This window comes from Balaenoptera physalus (genome assembly GCF_965194825.1).
Source record: "Balaenoptera physalus genome assembly, chromosome: 1".
Taxonomy (NCBI): domain Eukaryota; kingdom Metazoa; phylum Chordata; class Mammalia; order Artiodactyla; family Balaenopteridae; genus Balaenoptera; species Balaenoptera physalus.
In genome coordinates this window covers 93,879,370-93,897,538 of record NC_138882.1, presented here as the reverse complement: position 1 = coordinate 93,897,538, position 18,169 = coordinate 93,879,370, and the positions used below count along the sequence as shown (strand labels likewise).

The 18,169-nt window shown below is 45.3% G+C and overlaps 1 protein-coding gene across 1 annotated transcript in view; it reads left to right on the top strand.

Moving 5' to 3' along the window:
- The window catches only part of ATP1A1 (ATPase Na+/K+ transporting subunit alpha 1), a 32,613-nt gene that overhangs the window by 3,375 nt on the left and 11,069 nt on the right, over positions 1 to 18,169 (top strand). Inside the window, exons 2-12 of the mRNA XM_082458218.1 lie at positions 8,258 to 8,362; positions 9,058 to 9,117; positions 11,252 to 11,455; positions 12,109 to 12,222; positions 12,614 to 12,748; positions 12,861 to 12,978; positions 13,439 to 13,707; positions 14,237 to 14,435; positions 14,690 to 14,799; positions 16,724 to 16,858; positions 17,545 to 17,737. Of these exons, the coding sequence (XP_082314344.1) occupies positions 8,258 to 8,362; positions 9,058 to 9,117; positions 11,252 to 11,455; positions 12,109 to 12,222; positions 12,614 to 12,748; positions 12,861 to 12,978; positions 13,439 to 13,707; positions 14,237 to 14,435; positions 14,690 to 14,799; positions 16,724 to 16,858; positions 17,545 to 17,737 (1,642 nt within the window). The remainder of the gene's footprint in view (positions 1 to 8,257; positions 8,363 to 9,057; positions 9,118 to 11,251; positions 11,456 to 12,108; positions 12,223 to 12,613; positions 12,749 to 12,860; positions 12,979 to 13,438; positions 13,708 to 14,236; positions 14,436 to 14,689; positions 14,800 to 16,723; positions 16,859 to 17,544; positions 17,738 to 18,169) is intronic.

The following is an 18,169-nucleotide window of genomic DNA, read 5'->3' as shown; positions in this document are numbered from 1 at the left end:
TCAGTGTATGAGTGACGAACACCCCCCCACCCCCCTCGCCTTTCTGTACCCTGCTCTGAGGGTGTATTCTCTTTGGGTAACTTACTGTTTGTTAATTTGTAGTTTTCTCTGCCAGTAAGTTTGTAACACTCTGGTGACTCACCTTTGGGTGGGAGGGTAGGAAAGGGGGAGGTCTGCATCATAAGTCTGAGAAGATTGAGAGTAGGCTAAGCCTGACAACCCCCGTCCCCAAAAGAGGGCGAGGAATTTTTAAAAATCCAGTGAAATGTTTATTCAGGTGAGGAATAAAACTTAAAATATGCAGACCCCTGGAAGTGTTATTCCTAAATTGCACTTAAAAAGTGAATTCAACATTATAAAGCCCAATAGACTGGGTACCCATCCATTCTCCATCCCAGAACCCTTCTAAAGCATTGTTTTCTGATTATTTTAGCAACAAATGAACAGATAAGTGACTTTCTGTTCAGTCAGGCTGTGTTCCATTTTTTTTTTTTTTTTTTGGCTGCATTGGGTCTTCGTTGCTGCGCGCGGTCTTTCTCTAGCTCCGGCGAGCGGGGGCTACTCTTCGTGCCGGTGCGCGGGCTTCTCATTGTGGTGGCTTCTCTTGCTGTGGAGCACGGGCTGTAGGCATGCGGGCTTCAGTAGTTGTGGCGCACAGGCTCACTAGTTGTGGCTCGCAGGCTCTATAGAGCACAGGCTCAGTTGTTGTGGCGCACGGGCTTAATTGCTCCGTGGCACGTGGGATCTTCCCGGACCAGGGCTTGAACCCGTGTCTCCAGACGGATTCTTAACCACTGCCACCAGCGAAGTCCAGGCTATGTTCTTTCACATAGTATATCCAAACTTAAGAATGAAAGAGGCTTTAAGGAAAATAGGATTCGAAGGATTTTGTATGGAAAAGTAAGTAAAATTAGTTTCTTTATTTAAAACAGAAAGTTTTTTAAAGCCCTGAAGTGTCAGTTTCTCATCTGGCCCTTAGGTAGAATACTCACCCACGTGAAAGTCACCTGTGTTCCGTTTAGAGAGGGTCCAGGGCAAGTGTGAGTGGCAGCTGTTGTTGGGGTTTTAAAGCATTTGGCGTTGAGAGATCTAATCTTTATAAACTATGGGTTTTTGCTGTTCGTCAGTCTTAAGTCTTTTCAAAACTAGAGAACGGTTTTTCTTTCACCTGAAAAAAAAATACTGAAGATTGAAAAGAATGGGAAATATTGAATACTATGAATTACCCTCCAAAGGGAAGCTGAGTGGAAGTGTCATTGGACACTGCTGGGATGCTATTGAACGGCATCTTCAAGTTCTCATTTACTTTCACTTTCCAAGTAAAAGGCTTTATGCTTTTAGAGTCTTGGTCAAAGTCTTGCGAAATAAAATGGGCTTTTCAGCCCTCTGTGAGGGGCAGGAGGGTGAACATTTGTGCTGTGGTGCCTTCCTCTAGCCGCCCAGGGCGCTCTGCCAGCCAGCAGGCCAGAAGAAGAAACACGAGTGTCAGATCAGATGGGCTCACGGTAATCAGAGTTGCTGCTTTTGGCCAGCAAAACACTGGGCAGAATGTTTCCCCACCCCTGCCAGAGCTGTCCAATTCTGGATTCCGCTGAAATTACGTGTCCAGTAAGTGATAATGTGAAGGACAGAGAATTTTAAAATCCACTATTTTTTTTAAAACTCTCCTTCGTTTATATATTTTTGGAAAAGGAGCCATAACCAAGTCAGGTCTGAACTTTCTCACGTTGCTATGAATCGAATGTGTGTGAGAGGAAGTGTATTCTTTGGCTGTAGTCATAGAGAGACTGTTCTTTGCATATGAGTCACCTCCTTAGTTGTGCTTAAATCTGTCGTCAGGAATCCACAAGCAGTTCTTCGCATTTATTTGACTAATGTTTCAGATAGCAGATTCTGTCAGTGAGAATAGAAGCACCCCACTCTACCCCCCCCAACCCACGCTGCAGTTTTTCTCTCTGGTTTCATTTGGATCCTGAGCCAAGGGAATTTTGGCCAGTGGACCCCATACCTTAGTTCCTTTGTGACTTTACAATGGATTATATCTGAACGTTAATTATCTCTGTACCTGGTTTTATTCAAACCCTGTTCAGTAACAGCTGTTAGATGTTTTTGGTTGGTGATCTGAAAAGTTGATCCTTGATGGCTTGTGTTTTTGTCTTTGGGACCTGTATTGTTTGGGGGCCTGATAATCAGTGTGTTAAGGTTTTGTGGGTCATTGGGACTTGGTGCTTGGTTTATCTTTCCAGTTTGTCATCATGGTGAGGGCAGGGCCTCACGCACTTTGGGGTGTTACCTTCTTGTGTTTTTCCTTTATCCTCCACATGATGCTTCCATGGTGCCATATTGGTTTTATTGGTTTCAACTCAGGTGGCATTCCTCTAGGGCCTGTCACTGCCTTTGTCCTCTTCAGCCCTGCAGCTGTTTTACTTCCCACCCTGGGCTTCAAGGTACCAATTGAGGAGTGATCTGGACTTACTGGAAATTGATTCAGTCCCCTTTTAATGCTTGTGCTGGTTATTAAGCCAGGGTCTCTCAAACCAACAACTTCTTTTGAGTAGCACTAGCGAAAGAGTGGTCTGACAAAATGAAAAAAGGCATGAGGAGGGCAGCAAGTGGGGGGAAACAGGCAGAACATTTTAACTCTTCATAACCCAGGTACCTAATGTAGAGGTAGAAAACCCCATTGAAAAGACAAGTTTTTTTATTTTAGATAACTGAAAAAGCGCATTTTTAAAAAGGTCATACATCTAAAGTATAGTGATTATTTAGATGTTTTAGAATTGTTTTGAATGGTCACGGATGTACACTGACTATTGCAGGTAGGGTGGGCTGGCAGGCCCATTGAAATTTCACATGCAGGCAGATTGGGGAGGAAGGTTAAGCCTTGTTCATTTTGGGCTGAGGGAACCCGCTGGCTAGAGCTGGAGCTGTTTTCTTTGCCCCCTGCTGGCTGATGGGCTGCAGCCCAAGTTTGGAGGGACTGAGCTGGGCTCACAGAGAGACCCACTGCTTTGGCCTGGCTACTTGATATTCCCCAGCTCGTGGCAGGTTTAGGTAAGTGAGAGAAGGACTGTGAAGGCCAGGTGTCTGTCCCTCGGGTCACGTCCTCTTCCTTCTCTGCCCTAAACGCTGCTCTGGGCTGCAGAGCCCTGCAGTGTCACGGCAGTGCCGTCCTCTTTCAGCCCCAGCCGTCTCCAGCCTCAGCTCCCTGGCTGGAAAATCCCTTGTACATAAACTAAACTACTTAATCATTTAGGAGCCATCGGAGGTGTGATGAACTGGGATTGGTCATGTCTTATATCTTTATAAGTTTCAATTGATGATGAAATAAAAAATGCCCCAAACGAGGTGTGTTTTTTTTTTTTTAATTCATGAGGACTTTTCATAGTAAGTGACGAGTGGCAGTGATTTACATGTTCATTAAAACCAAGTTATAATAACCTTTGTGTAGTGCTTTGCAGAGTACTTTCACATACACATTTGTATTTGATAATGATTAATAATATATCATCCCAGGGAGACTGGAAAGCCTACCCGCGCCCCCCTTTTTACATAAAGGAAAGATGTAGCCCAGACTAGGCAGTGCCTCTAGGCAACCAGTGAGGATCGGAGACCATCCCTCCAACTTCCTGCTAAGGTGGAATTTGCCAAATTCGGTTCAGAGGTATCCTTTCGACAACCCTCTTGGCCAGCTTTGAAATGCGCTGCATTGGGGGCAGTTACTTTTACCCTCCTTCTGGCCCCTCTTGATAGTCCAAAGCTTTGTCAGTTTTGGAAACAGTGCTGTTTTTAGCTGTTTTGTTTTTGAATTTGATGGCAGCCCCTTGATTCATCTGACTATCAGAATGCCTCTCTAGAGTCTTTAGTAGTTAACACCAAGTGTTATTCCCATTTTAGGCAACGAGGAAACTGAGGCTGACTGTTCAGGGTCGTCTAGCTGGCACATGGCAGAGCTAGAATGACTTGGGACTGACTTAAAAGTACCATCCATAGTCTTGCCCAAAGGGTGTGGACATCTCTGCTTCCAAGTACCCTCCAGACGTTATCAGCAGCAGTTTCTGAAGTCTGAAGGCCTCTGACCTCCCGGCTGGCCACAGGGCATTGTGCTGATGTGTGGTGGGAACCGTGGCCAGACATCACACTGCACAGTTGAGAAAGCCTCTAAGGCCTCATGGGGGCCAGTTGAGATGGGTCCGAAGGCCTCGGGGCAGCTTCAGCTTATGCAGACGTCAAGTGACTCACCTCTAGGATGGAAGCTTGTCTCCTAAACTCATTGCACCTTCTTTGTGTGCCTTTGTAAAAATTTTTGGGATGTTTCTCTGCACCTGTCATATCCGCTTCCCACTCCACCCCCTTTAAATTGTTAATTGCTGAAGAAGAGGAAGGAGCATCTCCAGCCCTAGCAGGCCTTGCTCATTGTAAGGGTTTGGTCTATGTTTTTAAAAAAGTGAACGTTGGAGCCTCAACCCTGGAGGCTGAGGGTGGGCGCCTTCCCGACGCTGCACACCAGGCCCACTCTGTGCGTAAATTCACAGACAAACGTGAATGGATGACAACAGAAAATAGCGTTAGAATAGTGGGAATCAGCAATTTTGCACAGGAAGCTTTGGGAGATGTTTACTGACTGTAGTCTCCCTGAAGTTGGGACAGAATTGAACAAATGAGGAGTTCAGTGCTTTGGAAAGTGAAAAAGCTGCTAGTGAACTCTTATTCTCCTCTATCAGGAGAAGTCACTGAAATGAATGAAGCTTTTGCAGAAAATCCAGGGCTTGTCAACAGATCTTGTTATGAAGTTGGTTGGCTGATCAAGATGACACTCAGTAACCCTTCAGAACTAGATGAGCTCATGAGTGAAGAAGCATCTGAGAAATGCATAAAATCCATTGAGGAGTGACAATGGAACCCCTAAATAAACTAGTTTGAAACAACTTAAAAAAATACATAATAAACAAGCGCACCTTGCTCCAGGTTTCAACCTTGGTTCCTCCTGTCAAGAATTTTCTCACCCCGTCTCCTGAGCACCCTTTCCCTCTACCCAGACCAACTGGTGGCAAAACTCATAGTGAACCGTCGAGAGGATGAAATCCCCAGGAAGCACAGGGCGAAGTAATGACACCCTTTATTTTAGGCTGTGTCACACTGGGCAAGCCCCTGCCCTTGTGACCTCCCACTTCCTAAATTAGAATGGGAAAAACAAATGTTCACAACTGGCCCTTTTGGGGGGGTGGAATGACAGTGGCCTTGAACCTCCATCGTACCCTTCCTCAGAGACGGCACAGCGGTGCCCAAGGGTGCTGTCACAGGGAGTCTGGTCACTGCCCGTCTTCCGTGGAGGAAGGAGAACTGACCTGCATTTCCTAATGGGAACAGTGGGAATTGTGTGCCCAGTGCCCAGAGGAGTGGGCAGGTCATCACAGTAGATTCGGGAGACCATATTATCATTTCCCTTTTCATGACCTTTGTTTTTCCCTAATGCTTTTAAAAGAAATAAAGAAAATGCTGTCTGCCCAATTTTAGGTTGTTCCCTGTCCTACCCTGTACCACCGCACCCCACCCCAAACACACACACACAGTTTTTTTTTCTGCTTTGAAACTAGTAATTGAGATTGGTAGGGACTTGAGTAATATTTGGTTCCCATCAAGATAAGCTAGTACTATTGTTTTACTTGTAGGGAAGCACTGAATTGCATAAGCTGCCTGGTCTTCTGGACATTGCCTAGTGAAACAATTAAAATCTTGAAGGAGAAGAAATATCACTTGTTAGCACTTCCCCTGTCTCTTTCACAGTTGTCCTGTTTTAAACCACCACCCCTTTTATGCCGTGAAGGGATGAAGAATGGGGAGGGTTATTAGGGAATCTTGATTTCCAGCTACCTTAACCATTGATAACTGAGAAGCTTCAGGCAGGAGATGTGTTTTGTAAATGGGGATAGAACTCTGGAACATGTCCAAGGTCTAGCCTGCTCCAATAATTCTCTCCCCCTCTTTTGGAGTGGAAAATATTGAAAGTCAGAGAATAATCAAAGCCTACAGATGGTGAGGCAGAGGGCTTTTAACTCTGATTTTCATATATTGAAATTAAGTAATGTTTTAATGATACTCAACTTGCTTAACGAGAATTTGTGAACTGGATTTAAAAAAATCAATACAAACGCTCTATGCGAGTCTTCTAGAGATCCCTAGTCAGTGTCTTTAACGTGAGTTTTTAGTGTTGTGCTTCCTTATTAAATACATGAAGGAAGTCCCACTTTAGTTCCTCTCTGGTGGGAGCCCCATCCTTTGTTTTGTTTGTCTGTTTGCTTCCAGTGTGTGTGATGATTTTAAGTCTGGCCCCAGGGCTCTCCCAGAGAGGCTGTCACCAAAGTGGTTGCTCCATAGTGGAGAGAATGTGGAGAATGTTGACTATCTTTGGACTTGCTTCATTCGTAGCAGATAAGATACAGAAACTAAAGAACACTGAAAAAGTTAATGGGCAGGGAACGCTGTAAATGTGACCACACAGGTTGAGCAATGTGAATACTGTACATGTCTCTATGTTTTGGCAACACTAACTAACCTGGGGCCAGGATCGCTTTAGAGTCTTAAGAGGGTATTTTCAAATTCAAGTGAATATTGTATTTATTTGCAACCATATCAGCTATGACTGAAAGACACCTATATGCTTTGATTTTTTAAATTTATTTTATATTCAGCACGGTACAATTTTTTTAAAAATTTCATTTATTTATTTATTTATTTATGGTTGTGTTGGGTCTTCGTTTCTGTACGAGGGCTTTCTCTAGTTGCGGCGAGTGGGGGCCACTCTTCATCGCCGTGCGCGGGCCTCTCACCATCACGGCCTCTCTTGTTGCGGAGCACAAGCTCCAGACGCACGCGCAGGCTCAGTAATTGTGGCTCACGGGCCTAGTTGCTCCGCGGCATGTGGGATCTTCCCAGACCAGGGCTCGAACCCATGTCCCCTGCATTGGCAGGCAGATTCTCAACCACTGCGCCACCAGGGAAGCCCAGCACGGTACAATTTTAATCTAGACAGTGTTTCTACTTGTTGCTTTAGTAGCTGGTGAGGTACTCCTGAAAATCAGAAATGATTAAGGGAGAGACACAAATGAATACAAATAGCACCACATAGCCTCCACTGTAAGAAAATTGCTAATGTAATTGCCTTTCTTTGCCCTTCTTAGGTGATAGTGGCAGTGTGTGGGCTGGGGGCCTCTGGAGTGAGGGGTCTTCTCTCCAGGGACCACTACCCTTGGGAGCACCAAGTTCAGGCTTTGTGTAGCTGGGCTCAGGCATTTTCAACAGGAGGTGGAGGAGTGGAACAATCTAAATTTAAACTGTGGAATCAACGTTTTCTCTAAAAATTGTTCCAGTTTTCAAGAGACGTAGGTGGATCCTGCAATATGTGTGATAATGCACATGCTTTTCCTACATCCTGCTTATGTCAAAACATTTCCAGGGACTTTCATTTGGGGGCTTTATTCTCAGGCTGCAGATTGGGGTGGGGACTCCCTTTTTTGTCTTTCACTTGAAGAATTTGAAGGATCCTTGGGCGGACTTTTTTTTAATAAGATGAAAAGGTCAGTGCTCTTAAGGCAAACCCTAAAGATATTTAAAGTTGATACATAATGACTTCTTTGCAAAGATAAGAATTTAAACATCATAATAAAAGTCATTCACATTTAGGTGTATATATCATTTAATCCTCTCAAAACTCTAAGGAGGTAGGTGCCATTATCTCCATTCTAGGGAAGAGAACTGAAGAATTTCAGAATTAGTGACTTGCCCAAGGACACACAGCTATTAAGTGGTGGAGCCCAGGGTATGAACCTGTCTGATTCAGAATCCAAGTGCATAAGTACTATACTGTACTCTTAAGTTAGTGATGTGAAGATAGTTTCATTCTTTCAGTGGGGAAGATGGAGGGCCATGGCATGGAAATGTTGACAACACAACCCTCTCCCCCCATTTACCCCAAATGGAAGCAACGGGCAGGGCCATTCCGAGGCCTGACAGGACTTTCCCATTGGTCTTAATGCCCTAGGGTGCAGATGGCCTGACCTGAGCTAATGATGGCAGTATTAATCCTCGACTGCTGTTGAGTATGCAGCATTAGAACATATATTTCCATGGATATTAGCCCAGTGACTGTTCACAATGATGGCTCTCCTAAAACTGCTGAAAATCCTTTCTCCACAATCTTGAGTTTCGAAATGCTGTTCCGAATTCACAACCGCACATTTCCCACATTCCTCTATAGGTTGGACGTGATAAATATGAACCCGCAGCTGTTTCAGAGCATGGCGACAAAAAGAAGGCCAAGAAAGAGAGGGATATGGACGAGCTGAAGAAAGAAGTTTCTATGGTAAGTACTAGGAGGAAGGTTGCTCTTTGTTCACCTTAAAAATTAATTGTATCTTACATCTTTTGAGTGTATGGTACCCCTCCCCCCAGTCATCCTTCAGTCAGAGACTTGCTTCGTTTTCAAAGTAAAGAGATTATAGCAGTCGTACAGATTTTACTGAATCGTAGAGGTTGCTATGGAAAAATTTCATTATAAAAGCCGTTAGAGGGTTGGACAAGTTACTCAACACTCTGGCATAACCAAAGGTCCACAGAGGAACTGTGGTTGATATTATCGTGGGCCATTGCTTTTGTGTTTCTGCATCCTACGGAACACGGGGAACTTCCAACCTCTGCAGGCTGCGGAGGCGTCCACAGATGCAACCTGTCTATAGTCTGCCTGGTCATCAGAGAAGGTAGATGAGGTCTAGTAGGTCTCTAAGACTGTCGGGTTTCTCTGACGATAGGTGGCAGGCAGTCGAGCTCCTGTCACACAGCTTGGGCCATTCTCCAGTGAAGACCATTCAGTAGGTAGCTGTGTGGTTGCCAAGCCATTGGGCAATGGTGAAAGTATACTAACTTGTGCACTGAGGAAAAACTTGTCTTCTGAGCCTAATGATAGTGAGGAGTAGTGATATTGATGCTTTTTTAAATCTTTCTTTTTTTTTTTTTTTTAATGGTACAGTGTTTAATTCTTTTCCTTCTATTTTCCCTTAGGATGACCATAAACTTAGCCTTGATGAGCTTCATCGCAAATACGGAACGGACTTGAGCCGAGTATGTTCTAATTTGTTGTATAGAATCCTGATTTCCCCTATCCCGTTTTCCCCAGTATCACAGGCCTAACCTTAGGGACTCAAGGAGAACAATGAGAGCCACCATCTGAGTGTCTGCTACATGACGTGTACAAAGCTTGGGCCCTTTTTTTTTTTTAAAGATTTTTCATGTGGACCAATTTTTTTCTTTTTTAAGTCTTCATTGAATTTGTTACAACATTGCTTCTGTTTTACGTTTTGGTTTTTTGGCCGCAAGGCATGTAGGATCTTAGCTCTCCGACCAGAGCTCAAACCCATACCCCCTGCGTTGGAAGGCCAAGTCTTAACCACTGGACCACCAGGGAAGTCCCAGAGCCTGGGCTCTTATATGCTGTTTTACTATTTTGTTTCCCTTGAAACTTTTTGGAAGTACACGTTATTTTCCCCATCTTGTAGCAGGTGACAGCCCATAGGTGGGAGTCCCAGGATTTGAAACTGAAAAGCTCCAAAGCCATGCTCATCCCCTGACCTTGTGATTACAAATCTTCCCTTTATTCTTCTACATTTGTTAAATTGAGTTGATTATTTCAACTAGTTGAATCTTGAACGATTCAGATTTTTGCACTTTTATCAGCTAGCTCATTGCTGTATGTCAGAGCCTTTGGTTTATTCTATCATTTATTTGAAACCTGTTTTTTAAACAGCTCAAAGAAACCTTTAAATAAAGTATGTATTGTGTATCCTTGTTATCGAGGGGATTTTGATACTAACTTCGCCACAAACAATATAAAAGTAAACAGTCAGGTGCAGGGGTGGAGTTTGTTATTTTCTAGACAGTCACTAAAAAGTCTGAGGAATGACTAGAGTGCCAGCTAATATGTAGCTATTGTTTCAATAAATTATCAAGAAGTTCTGAGAAGTCTGGGGGCCTTAAGCTCTGAGAGGAGGCCTGACTCTTAAGACCCAGCGGGCAGTTCCTCTCTGAGCACATGACATGGGTTATCTCACTGAGGTTTTCACTAGATTCCTAAGAAGTATGTTCTTTGGGACCCTAAGTTACTTATTCAAATGCTGCGGGTCTGTTTTCTTACTTGTAAAACGGGTTGTGGTGAGAATTAAACAATTAATTGGAAGCACTGGATCGATTCAGTGCTCAACAAGTAGAGACAGCTCGGATGGCTGGTGGTGGTGGTGGTGATTCTGTGCAGGGATCACATCACGAACTTGAGGCAGAGGAGGGTCGTAAATAAGTCCTTGTTTTCCTTGAACCATTCGATGTTCTTTATCCCTTTCCCTATACTCCCTAGTTAACTGCAATATTAAAAATAACATGAAAACACAATATATATACACACTTCAGGCAAAAATGTGTTTTCTGTCTTTTTTATGAGCTGGTATTCTATGATGAAAGTAATCACATTTTCCCCTCATGGCCGGAGCCTCGTGTCTCTTGTCTGCTGTCATTGCATCTTGGTTTTAAGGCCCATTAGAAAACAGCAGGGCCCCAGTACAGTGGATGCTTCTTCCAGTGAATACTTTTCAACTGACAGGTGTCCAGGGGGTTAGCTCAAATATGCACATGTGTGAACCCTTCCCTGCCAGACAAGTATTTTAATTGCCATCCAGAGAATAAAGTTCTATACTGAAGCTTGGCAAGTTAACCCAATAACAGGTTGGATTCTGACAGAGATTTTTTTTTTTCCTCCTTTGATATTTATAGAGTGATTTTTTTTTTTTCTCCCCCTTCCCTGACAGATTCAAAACATAGGAAACTCTTAAGCTCTTAATTTGCAAAACTGAATCGATTAGTTAAGATTGATATCTTTTTGGTAAAAATGCAGTTTGACATGAATCCCTTATCTAAAACTCGGAAGAGACCGGACCAGATTCCAGTCTGTCCGTGGATCAATTTTAAAAGAATTTTAGTTTGGGTGTTGTAGGTTCCTCAGGAAACTTAGGCTGTTGTTTGCCTGAACTGTTGCGGACGTGGGCGGGAGTTAGGCGGGGAATCATCAGAATTTTCCAGCTTCTACATTGCCCTGGGACATTTAGTTTTCTCCCCAGCTCTTTTATTGCAGCTTCCCAGCTGTCTGGTGGCTGTATTAGCTTGTAAGTCCTGAAGCAGTTTGTCTTATTTATGTTGCTCTATTTCTCAGGGCTTAACAACTGCCCGAGCTGCTGAGATCCTGGCTCGAGACGGTCCCAATGCCCTCACTCCCCCACCCACGACCCCCGAATGGGTCAAGTTCTGTCGGCAGCTGTTCGGGGGGTTCTCAATGTTACTGTGGATTGGAGCAATTCTTTGTTTCTTGGCCTATGGCATCCAAGCTGCTACAGAAGAGGAACCTCAAAATGATAATGTGAGTGCCATAGTTTCTAATTTGGGTTATTAGGTATGCATAAAGTATCCTCTGTCTTTGCCACCTACTTATTTTCAGTTACCACTGGTTACTTGATGGTTTTAAACACCGGGAAAAAGTAGCATCAGCAACGATTGCCTTCAAGGCCCATCCGTTCTTCCTTCTTCGTTTCAAGTTCTCTCTCCCATCTCCTGCCCTGTGTGTAGATGTTCTTCCAAGCTGGGCATCTGCCCTGCATGTTGTTGCTGTGAACAAGCAGCTCTGCTCAGGCCCTGGCTCAGGTCTTGCTGCCACTGAGTGGCAGAGCACAGCTTTTAATATTGGGACATTACATACATCCAGAAACGTTTGGTAACCATTCTTCAGAAGTCACAAGTTGTTTTGAAAATATCTTTCTTTAATAAAGCAGGAGAAACTGATTCATGTAGAATATTTCCCAAAGTCTGTCAAGCTAGTGACCAAGCGTCAGTGTGACTCCATTTCTGACACTCTTGTACACCATCTCTTGGAAGACAAACATGAAGACATGAGTTTTGTATTTCTGAAGCCTTGATCTCTGTTAAAAGTCTGGTTTTTATTCAGTCGAAAATTAACTGAGTGTTCCCAGTTCTTTACTAAGAGCCATGCATCCTAACTTGTTTGTTCTTTCCCAGCTGTATCTTGGTGTGGTGCTGTCCGCCGTCGTCATCATAACTGGGTGTTTCTCCTACTATCAAGAAGCTAAAAGCTCAAAGATCATGGAGTCCTTCAAAAACATGGTTCCTCAGGTACCTGCCGCTTTGTCCTTCCCCATCAGGTGACTTGACAGCCCCAAGAATGTGAGCTGGTGTGAAGCTAAGGTTTTCCAAATATTCAGTGGCTCCATCGTGGGGGGGGGGGGGATGCCTTCTCCCCACACCCAAAACCAGATCTGTTTTTCTTATACCCCAAAAAGTGAGTGTCTTCCCTCTGGACGTACACAGCACAATGGCAACATGAGGACTGCCTCTTAGATAACTTGAGCAAGCTTTTGTAACTTGTATAAGTAAACAGATTAATATTTTTGCTATACATTCAGATAATTAGGATTACAGATCATTTGGTAATTTTGACACTACCTTCTTGCTGCTATTCGTTTTTATCTGATGGAATGGTGTAAACTGTATTTTCCTTCCAAAGCAAGCCCTCGTGATTCGAAATGGTGAAAAAATGAGCATAAATGCAGAAGAAGTTGTCGTTGGGGATCTGGTGGAAGTGAAAGGAGGGGATCGAATCCCTGCTGATCTCAGAATCATCTCTGCGAACGGCTGCAAGGTAGGTTTAAACAGAGTCTCCGTAGTTCCAGACAGAGTGGGTTGAGTGGTCCAGTAGCCCGGGACGAGGCTTGTGCTGCTCACGTCGCGCGTCTTACTTTTCTCACGGGCAGGTGGATAACTCCTCACTCACTGGAGAATCAGAACCGCAGACCAGGTCTCCGGATTTCACCAATGAAAACCCGCTGGAGACACGGAACATTGCCTTTTTTTCAACCAACTGCGTTGAAGGTAGACCGTTTTCAAGCACTCTTCAGCACGGCGTGGCATTTATCTTGGGCATTAACAACCACAACCAAAAAAACCCACGGCCACAATTTCTCTTTTTGTCTTACTGGCCCCATTTCTGACCACTTCAGTTAGGCACAGGACAGAAGCAATTGACTTGCTGGCAGGAAGACCCAGGAAGCCTCGGGGCTGTTTTTTCCCTCTTCCCTCCACCTCCTGCGTGCCTCTTCTGTTGGCAGTGCTAAGCTAGCATGGGGTTTGGAGCCGCTGTCCTGCTAATGGAGAGAAATCCCTGTGCCAAAGTCCCTATAGTTTAAAACAGACAGCGTATACCACCAAGGAGCTGGCCCTTAAAAACATGTGTGTTTCTGTCTCTTTTTTTTAAACGCTGCCAGGTAATTGTGCAGATTCTGTGGCTTCATTGGTAAAATTTAGTACAATTCCCCCTCCTCCTCCTTTTAAGGTACTGCACGTGGCATTGTCGTGTACACGGGGGATCGCACCGTGATGGGCAGAATCGCCACGCTCGCTTCTGGGCTGGAAGGGGGCCAGACTCCCATCGCTGCGGAAATTGAACACTTTATCCACATCATCACGGGTGTGGCCGTGTTCCTGGGCATGTCGTTCTTCATCCTTTCTCTGATCCTCGAGTACACCTGGCTTGAGGCCGTCATCTTCCTCATCGGCATCATCGTAGCCAACGTGCCAGAGGGTTTGCTGGCCACCGTCACGGTGAGAGGCTTGGGGAAGGCGATGCTCGCTCACTCCGACGGCCTGCCTGATTGTGAGACTCATCCGCTACCCTTTCCTCGGGGACTGCGGGGGCTGCCGACTTAGGTTTTTTTTTGCATGTGTTTGTACGTGGGTTTTCTTCAGAGCCACCTGGTGGGGTTAGACAGTGAAAAGACCTCAGCATGTTTTCATACGGAAGATAGTAACCCAGAAGCATACTTTTTTTTTCCTTGAATTTTATCACATGATCCAGAACAGTGTAGCACAGAAAGGAGAAGAACTTGGGGGTAAGTAGGGAAAACAGACTATGGTAAATCCTGGCTATTTTCACTTTTCTTAATAGTCTGCTTTTTGGAGGGGGGTGGGGGAAGCCCCAATATACACGTTACCATTATTATTTCCTCCAACTTCAGAGGAAGCTTGGAGAGATTTAGTTTTAGACAAATTTCTCCCATGTTAGGGGGTAGCCAGAGTTAGTATGGAATGGCCGCCTGGTTGAGTTTGAAGTAATCTGGCTCCAACGCTTTAGGTGTGCCTGACCCTGACCGCCAAGCGCATGGCCAGGAAGAACTGCTTAGTGAAGAACCTGGAGGCTGTGGAGACCTTGGGGTCCACGTCTACCATCTGCTCAGACAAAACCGGAACTCTGACCCAGAACCGGATGACGGTGGCCCACATGTGGTTCGACAATCAAATCCACGAGGCCGACACGACGGAGAATCAGAGTGGTAAGACCAGGGCCCGGCCCACACCTGAGCCTCACCTGCTTGCTTGCTTTTTATCATTTGGTAAAGAGGGTTTTAGATGGTTTGGGTTTTTTGTCTTTTGGGGTTTTGTTTGCGTGTCAGTACAAACATGGTTGCAAAATGCCTAAAACCTGACTGGTTGCGTTCATTGGGAAATGAGACGTGTCACCTCACATTTCTGTGGGCCCTTAGTACAAAGCTAGCGCATTATTTTCCTCTCTTTTTGCTTCCACCAGGTGTCTCATTCGACAAGACCTCGGCCACCTGGCTCGCTCTGTCCAGAATTGCAGGGCTTTGTAACAGGGCCGTGTTTCAGGCTAACCAGGACAACCTGCCTATCCTGAAGGTAGGCTCAGCAGTTCTGTTAAGGTTGCCTTCGAGGTGTGCAGATGCCACCCAAGAACCACCACCTGAGGGTTCTCTTTAAATAGCACGTGGCCTTTGGGGGCTGTAGAGTAACTGGGACGCTTGGAATGGTCCATGGGATGCTTTGCTATGTGTAACTTGAGTTGTGTTGCCTGTAGACCCCAAACTACTTTCAGTACCCTGCGGTCAATATAGGTCAGTAAAGGGGGAATATACAGTAAAAAACTGACCAAAGAGGAGTTGGGGGAGGTGGGAGGCAATCTTTACTGGTGAAAAACCTAATTAGTAAAATCCAGCTTTACTACTCTTGAGTTTACGTGGTGATCGCCTAACCTAGCAGACAGTGAGGGCTACTTTTGTGACTTAATAATCGCATTTGCCTATTAGGATACAGCAGATTCCAGTCAATCCCTTAAGCCATTTATTTTCTTAAGATAACTCAGCTATTTCTCTTATGTTATTTGTTCTTAGTTGGCTACTAATGACGCAGAAATAAGCTAAGCGTAGCCTCGTGGAATTTGCATGAAATTTGAAATGACTGAGAGATTTTTCTGTGTGGCCCAGTAAAGACTTGGTCCCAGAAAGGTCACGAGCTGCACAAGGTCCTTGCGGACAAGAGGAGCTGCACGGGGCCCTCTGGGCGGCTCCCTCTCCCCAAAGCTGCCTCTGGTGGTTCTGGGTAGAAACTGGGTTGTCGAAGAGAATGTGGCTCCGATGGAACCGAGATGGCTTCTGTTGTGAAGATAGGATTCCTTTATTCTTTAAAGGAGATTCTCCTCTTGGCATTTGAATTGATGTTGTTTTGAGGAAGATGTTGTTGATCTTGGGATAAAACTTGAGATGCCAGCTTCATCGTTTTTCTTACCTCAAAGTGGAAATTTTCTAGGCTTTGAGAACAGGGACTCATAAGTATCCAGTCTTTGCTCATTTCAAAGCTCCAGAAAGGTAGCATGAGAAGTTATTTCCGGGGGTTGGGGCCATGTTATATTAATGGCATTATCAAAAATTTAAAAAAAGGCATGCAGCCCAATTCTGCTTTAGTAACTGGCCTTTATTAAAGTGATCCCACTTATTTCATGCTTCTTACCAAACCTGGCCACATTTCTTATTAAACAGGGCTACTATATTTTGTAAGTGAGCATTAACTTGCTATCTGCACGTGCGGCCTGGCATGCCAAAGTTCTAAAATGTTTACCTGTGTAAAAGTTGGCTGTAGCCGAAAATGTTTTTAGTATGTCAAAATCTAAGTGTTACAGTGTATCACACAAAATATATGTGTGACCGAAAATGTATGCATTAACTACAATGGTGGCTGATTACATTACCGTTGGAGCTAATAATAGCTTTCAGTTTGCATCATTCAGGCCCAGACAATCCTGCACAATTGAATTAGTTTAGAATGTAAAGTCCTGTTTTGCCCTTGACACAGACAGCTTGCCCTCTGTCCTGAGAACGCAAGGCGTTTTCTTTTTTAAATTGCAGGGCAGTGAAGGGGACCGTAAATATTTACATTCTCACTCTGTATTTTCAGATTCATAACTAGAAATAGGTGGTTGGGAATGGTTGGCTTTGAGACTTCTCAGCAGGCCCAGGGAAGGTAAAAAAGGCCGGAGTAGGTTGGAAGAGTGTCTTGTGCTTCTTCCAAGCGTAGGTGACGCCTTCTCGTGCCGGTTTGTGGGCGGGGGGTGGGGGCCTCTGGGTGGGGCGGGAGGCCCGGAGGCCGGCAAGGAAGAGGTTGGAGTTTAGGGGCTGTGACGCCGTGGTCACTCGCCACAACTGCTCCTCCTCGCCCAGCTCCCCTCTCCTCCTGACGGGTGGGAAGACATTCTGAGTCTTCTCTGGCTTTCAGCAGTGCCTGGGTAGAGCGCTTTCAGGGTGACTAACAGAGGCGTCTCTGTTCACAGCGGGCCGTTGCAGGCGATGCGTCCGAGTCTGCGCTCCTGAAGTGCATTGAGCTGTGCTGCGGTTCTGTGAAGGAGATGAGAGAGAGATACACCAAGATCGTCGAGATACCCTTCAACTCCACCAACAAGTACCAGGTCTGAGGGTCTGGGGACCTTGGGGGCCCGAGGGGACAGAAGAGAAGGACATACGCTGGGAAAAGATCCATCATCCCTTTTGGAATTTTCCACACTGAAATGCTTTCTAAAAACGAATGAGTCACACTCTTTTATGAATGCTTTTAACTTTACATCTTACCCTGACTCCGTATCGAAAATCCGAATTTATTTGAGTATTAGTAGGATAAATGAAGCCTCTTCTAATATGTTGTCCGGGCCCTTTTGAATTCTCATTTGTCGGTTGGAGTGGGTGTGGGCGTTTGGAGAGGGGGCTGGGTAGGGCTGCAGGTGCACACATGTGTGCCAGTCCCTTTTCTGAATTTTCTTCGGGAAAACTGTGTACATGAACACGTGTCAGGGATGTATGAGCACCTCACCACGTTTGTTTCTTCTGTAGCATTCAAAGTGTGTTACAACGTGCGAGACACTTCAGAGTTCAGAAATAGGGGCTCTTGGATATTTTTGAAAACAACTACTAGGGACTTCCCTGGTGGTCCAGTGGTTAGGACTCCACCCTTTCACTAACGAGGGCCTGGGTTCCAACCCTGGTCGGGGAACTAAGATCCCACAAGCTGCGCGACGCGGCCCAAAAAAAGAAAAAAATTCCCTCCCTGGGCTGCCTGTCCCAAGCCATCCAACGTTTGCATCTCCACCATCCTTCACAGTTGTCCATCCACAAGAACCTCAACACGGCTGAGCCCCGGCACCTGCTGGTGATGAAAGGTGCTCCGGAAAGGATCCTGGACCGCTGCAGCTCCATCCTCATCCACGGCAAGGAGCAGCCCCTGGACGAGGAGCTGAAGGACGCCTTTCAGAACGCCTACCTGGAGCTGGGTGGCCTCGGAGAACGCGTGCTGGGTATGCAGATAGCCTGGCAACAGGGCCGCAGACAAGTCCGGGAGACGATTGCAACTTACTGGGTTAACCTCTGTTTCTCCTTAACGTCCCTTTATTTGCCCCCTATTGTTTTGAAAACAATAAGCGCTGGAGACACTGGAAGGCAACATGCTGCCGGTTTGCTTCTGACTCAGACTTTGACCTTTGGTCTCATGCTGGTCAGTTCTGTTTGCTCAAAAAAAAGAGGGGAAAAGAGTTTTATTATCTGGCTTTTGTTGCTGTGCCCATGATCTGTAAACTTAATGAAATGAAAATTAATTCCTTAGGGCATCTAGAATAAAGCCACTTCCTGACTGCCACAGAATGGCTGTGAATTTACACGGGCACTTGTGCCACCAGCTCATAAATTAGATGAACGGTAAACTCGGGGCCCAGGATGCCACCTGTCCTTCC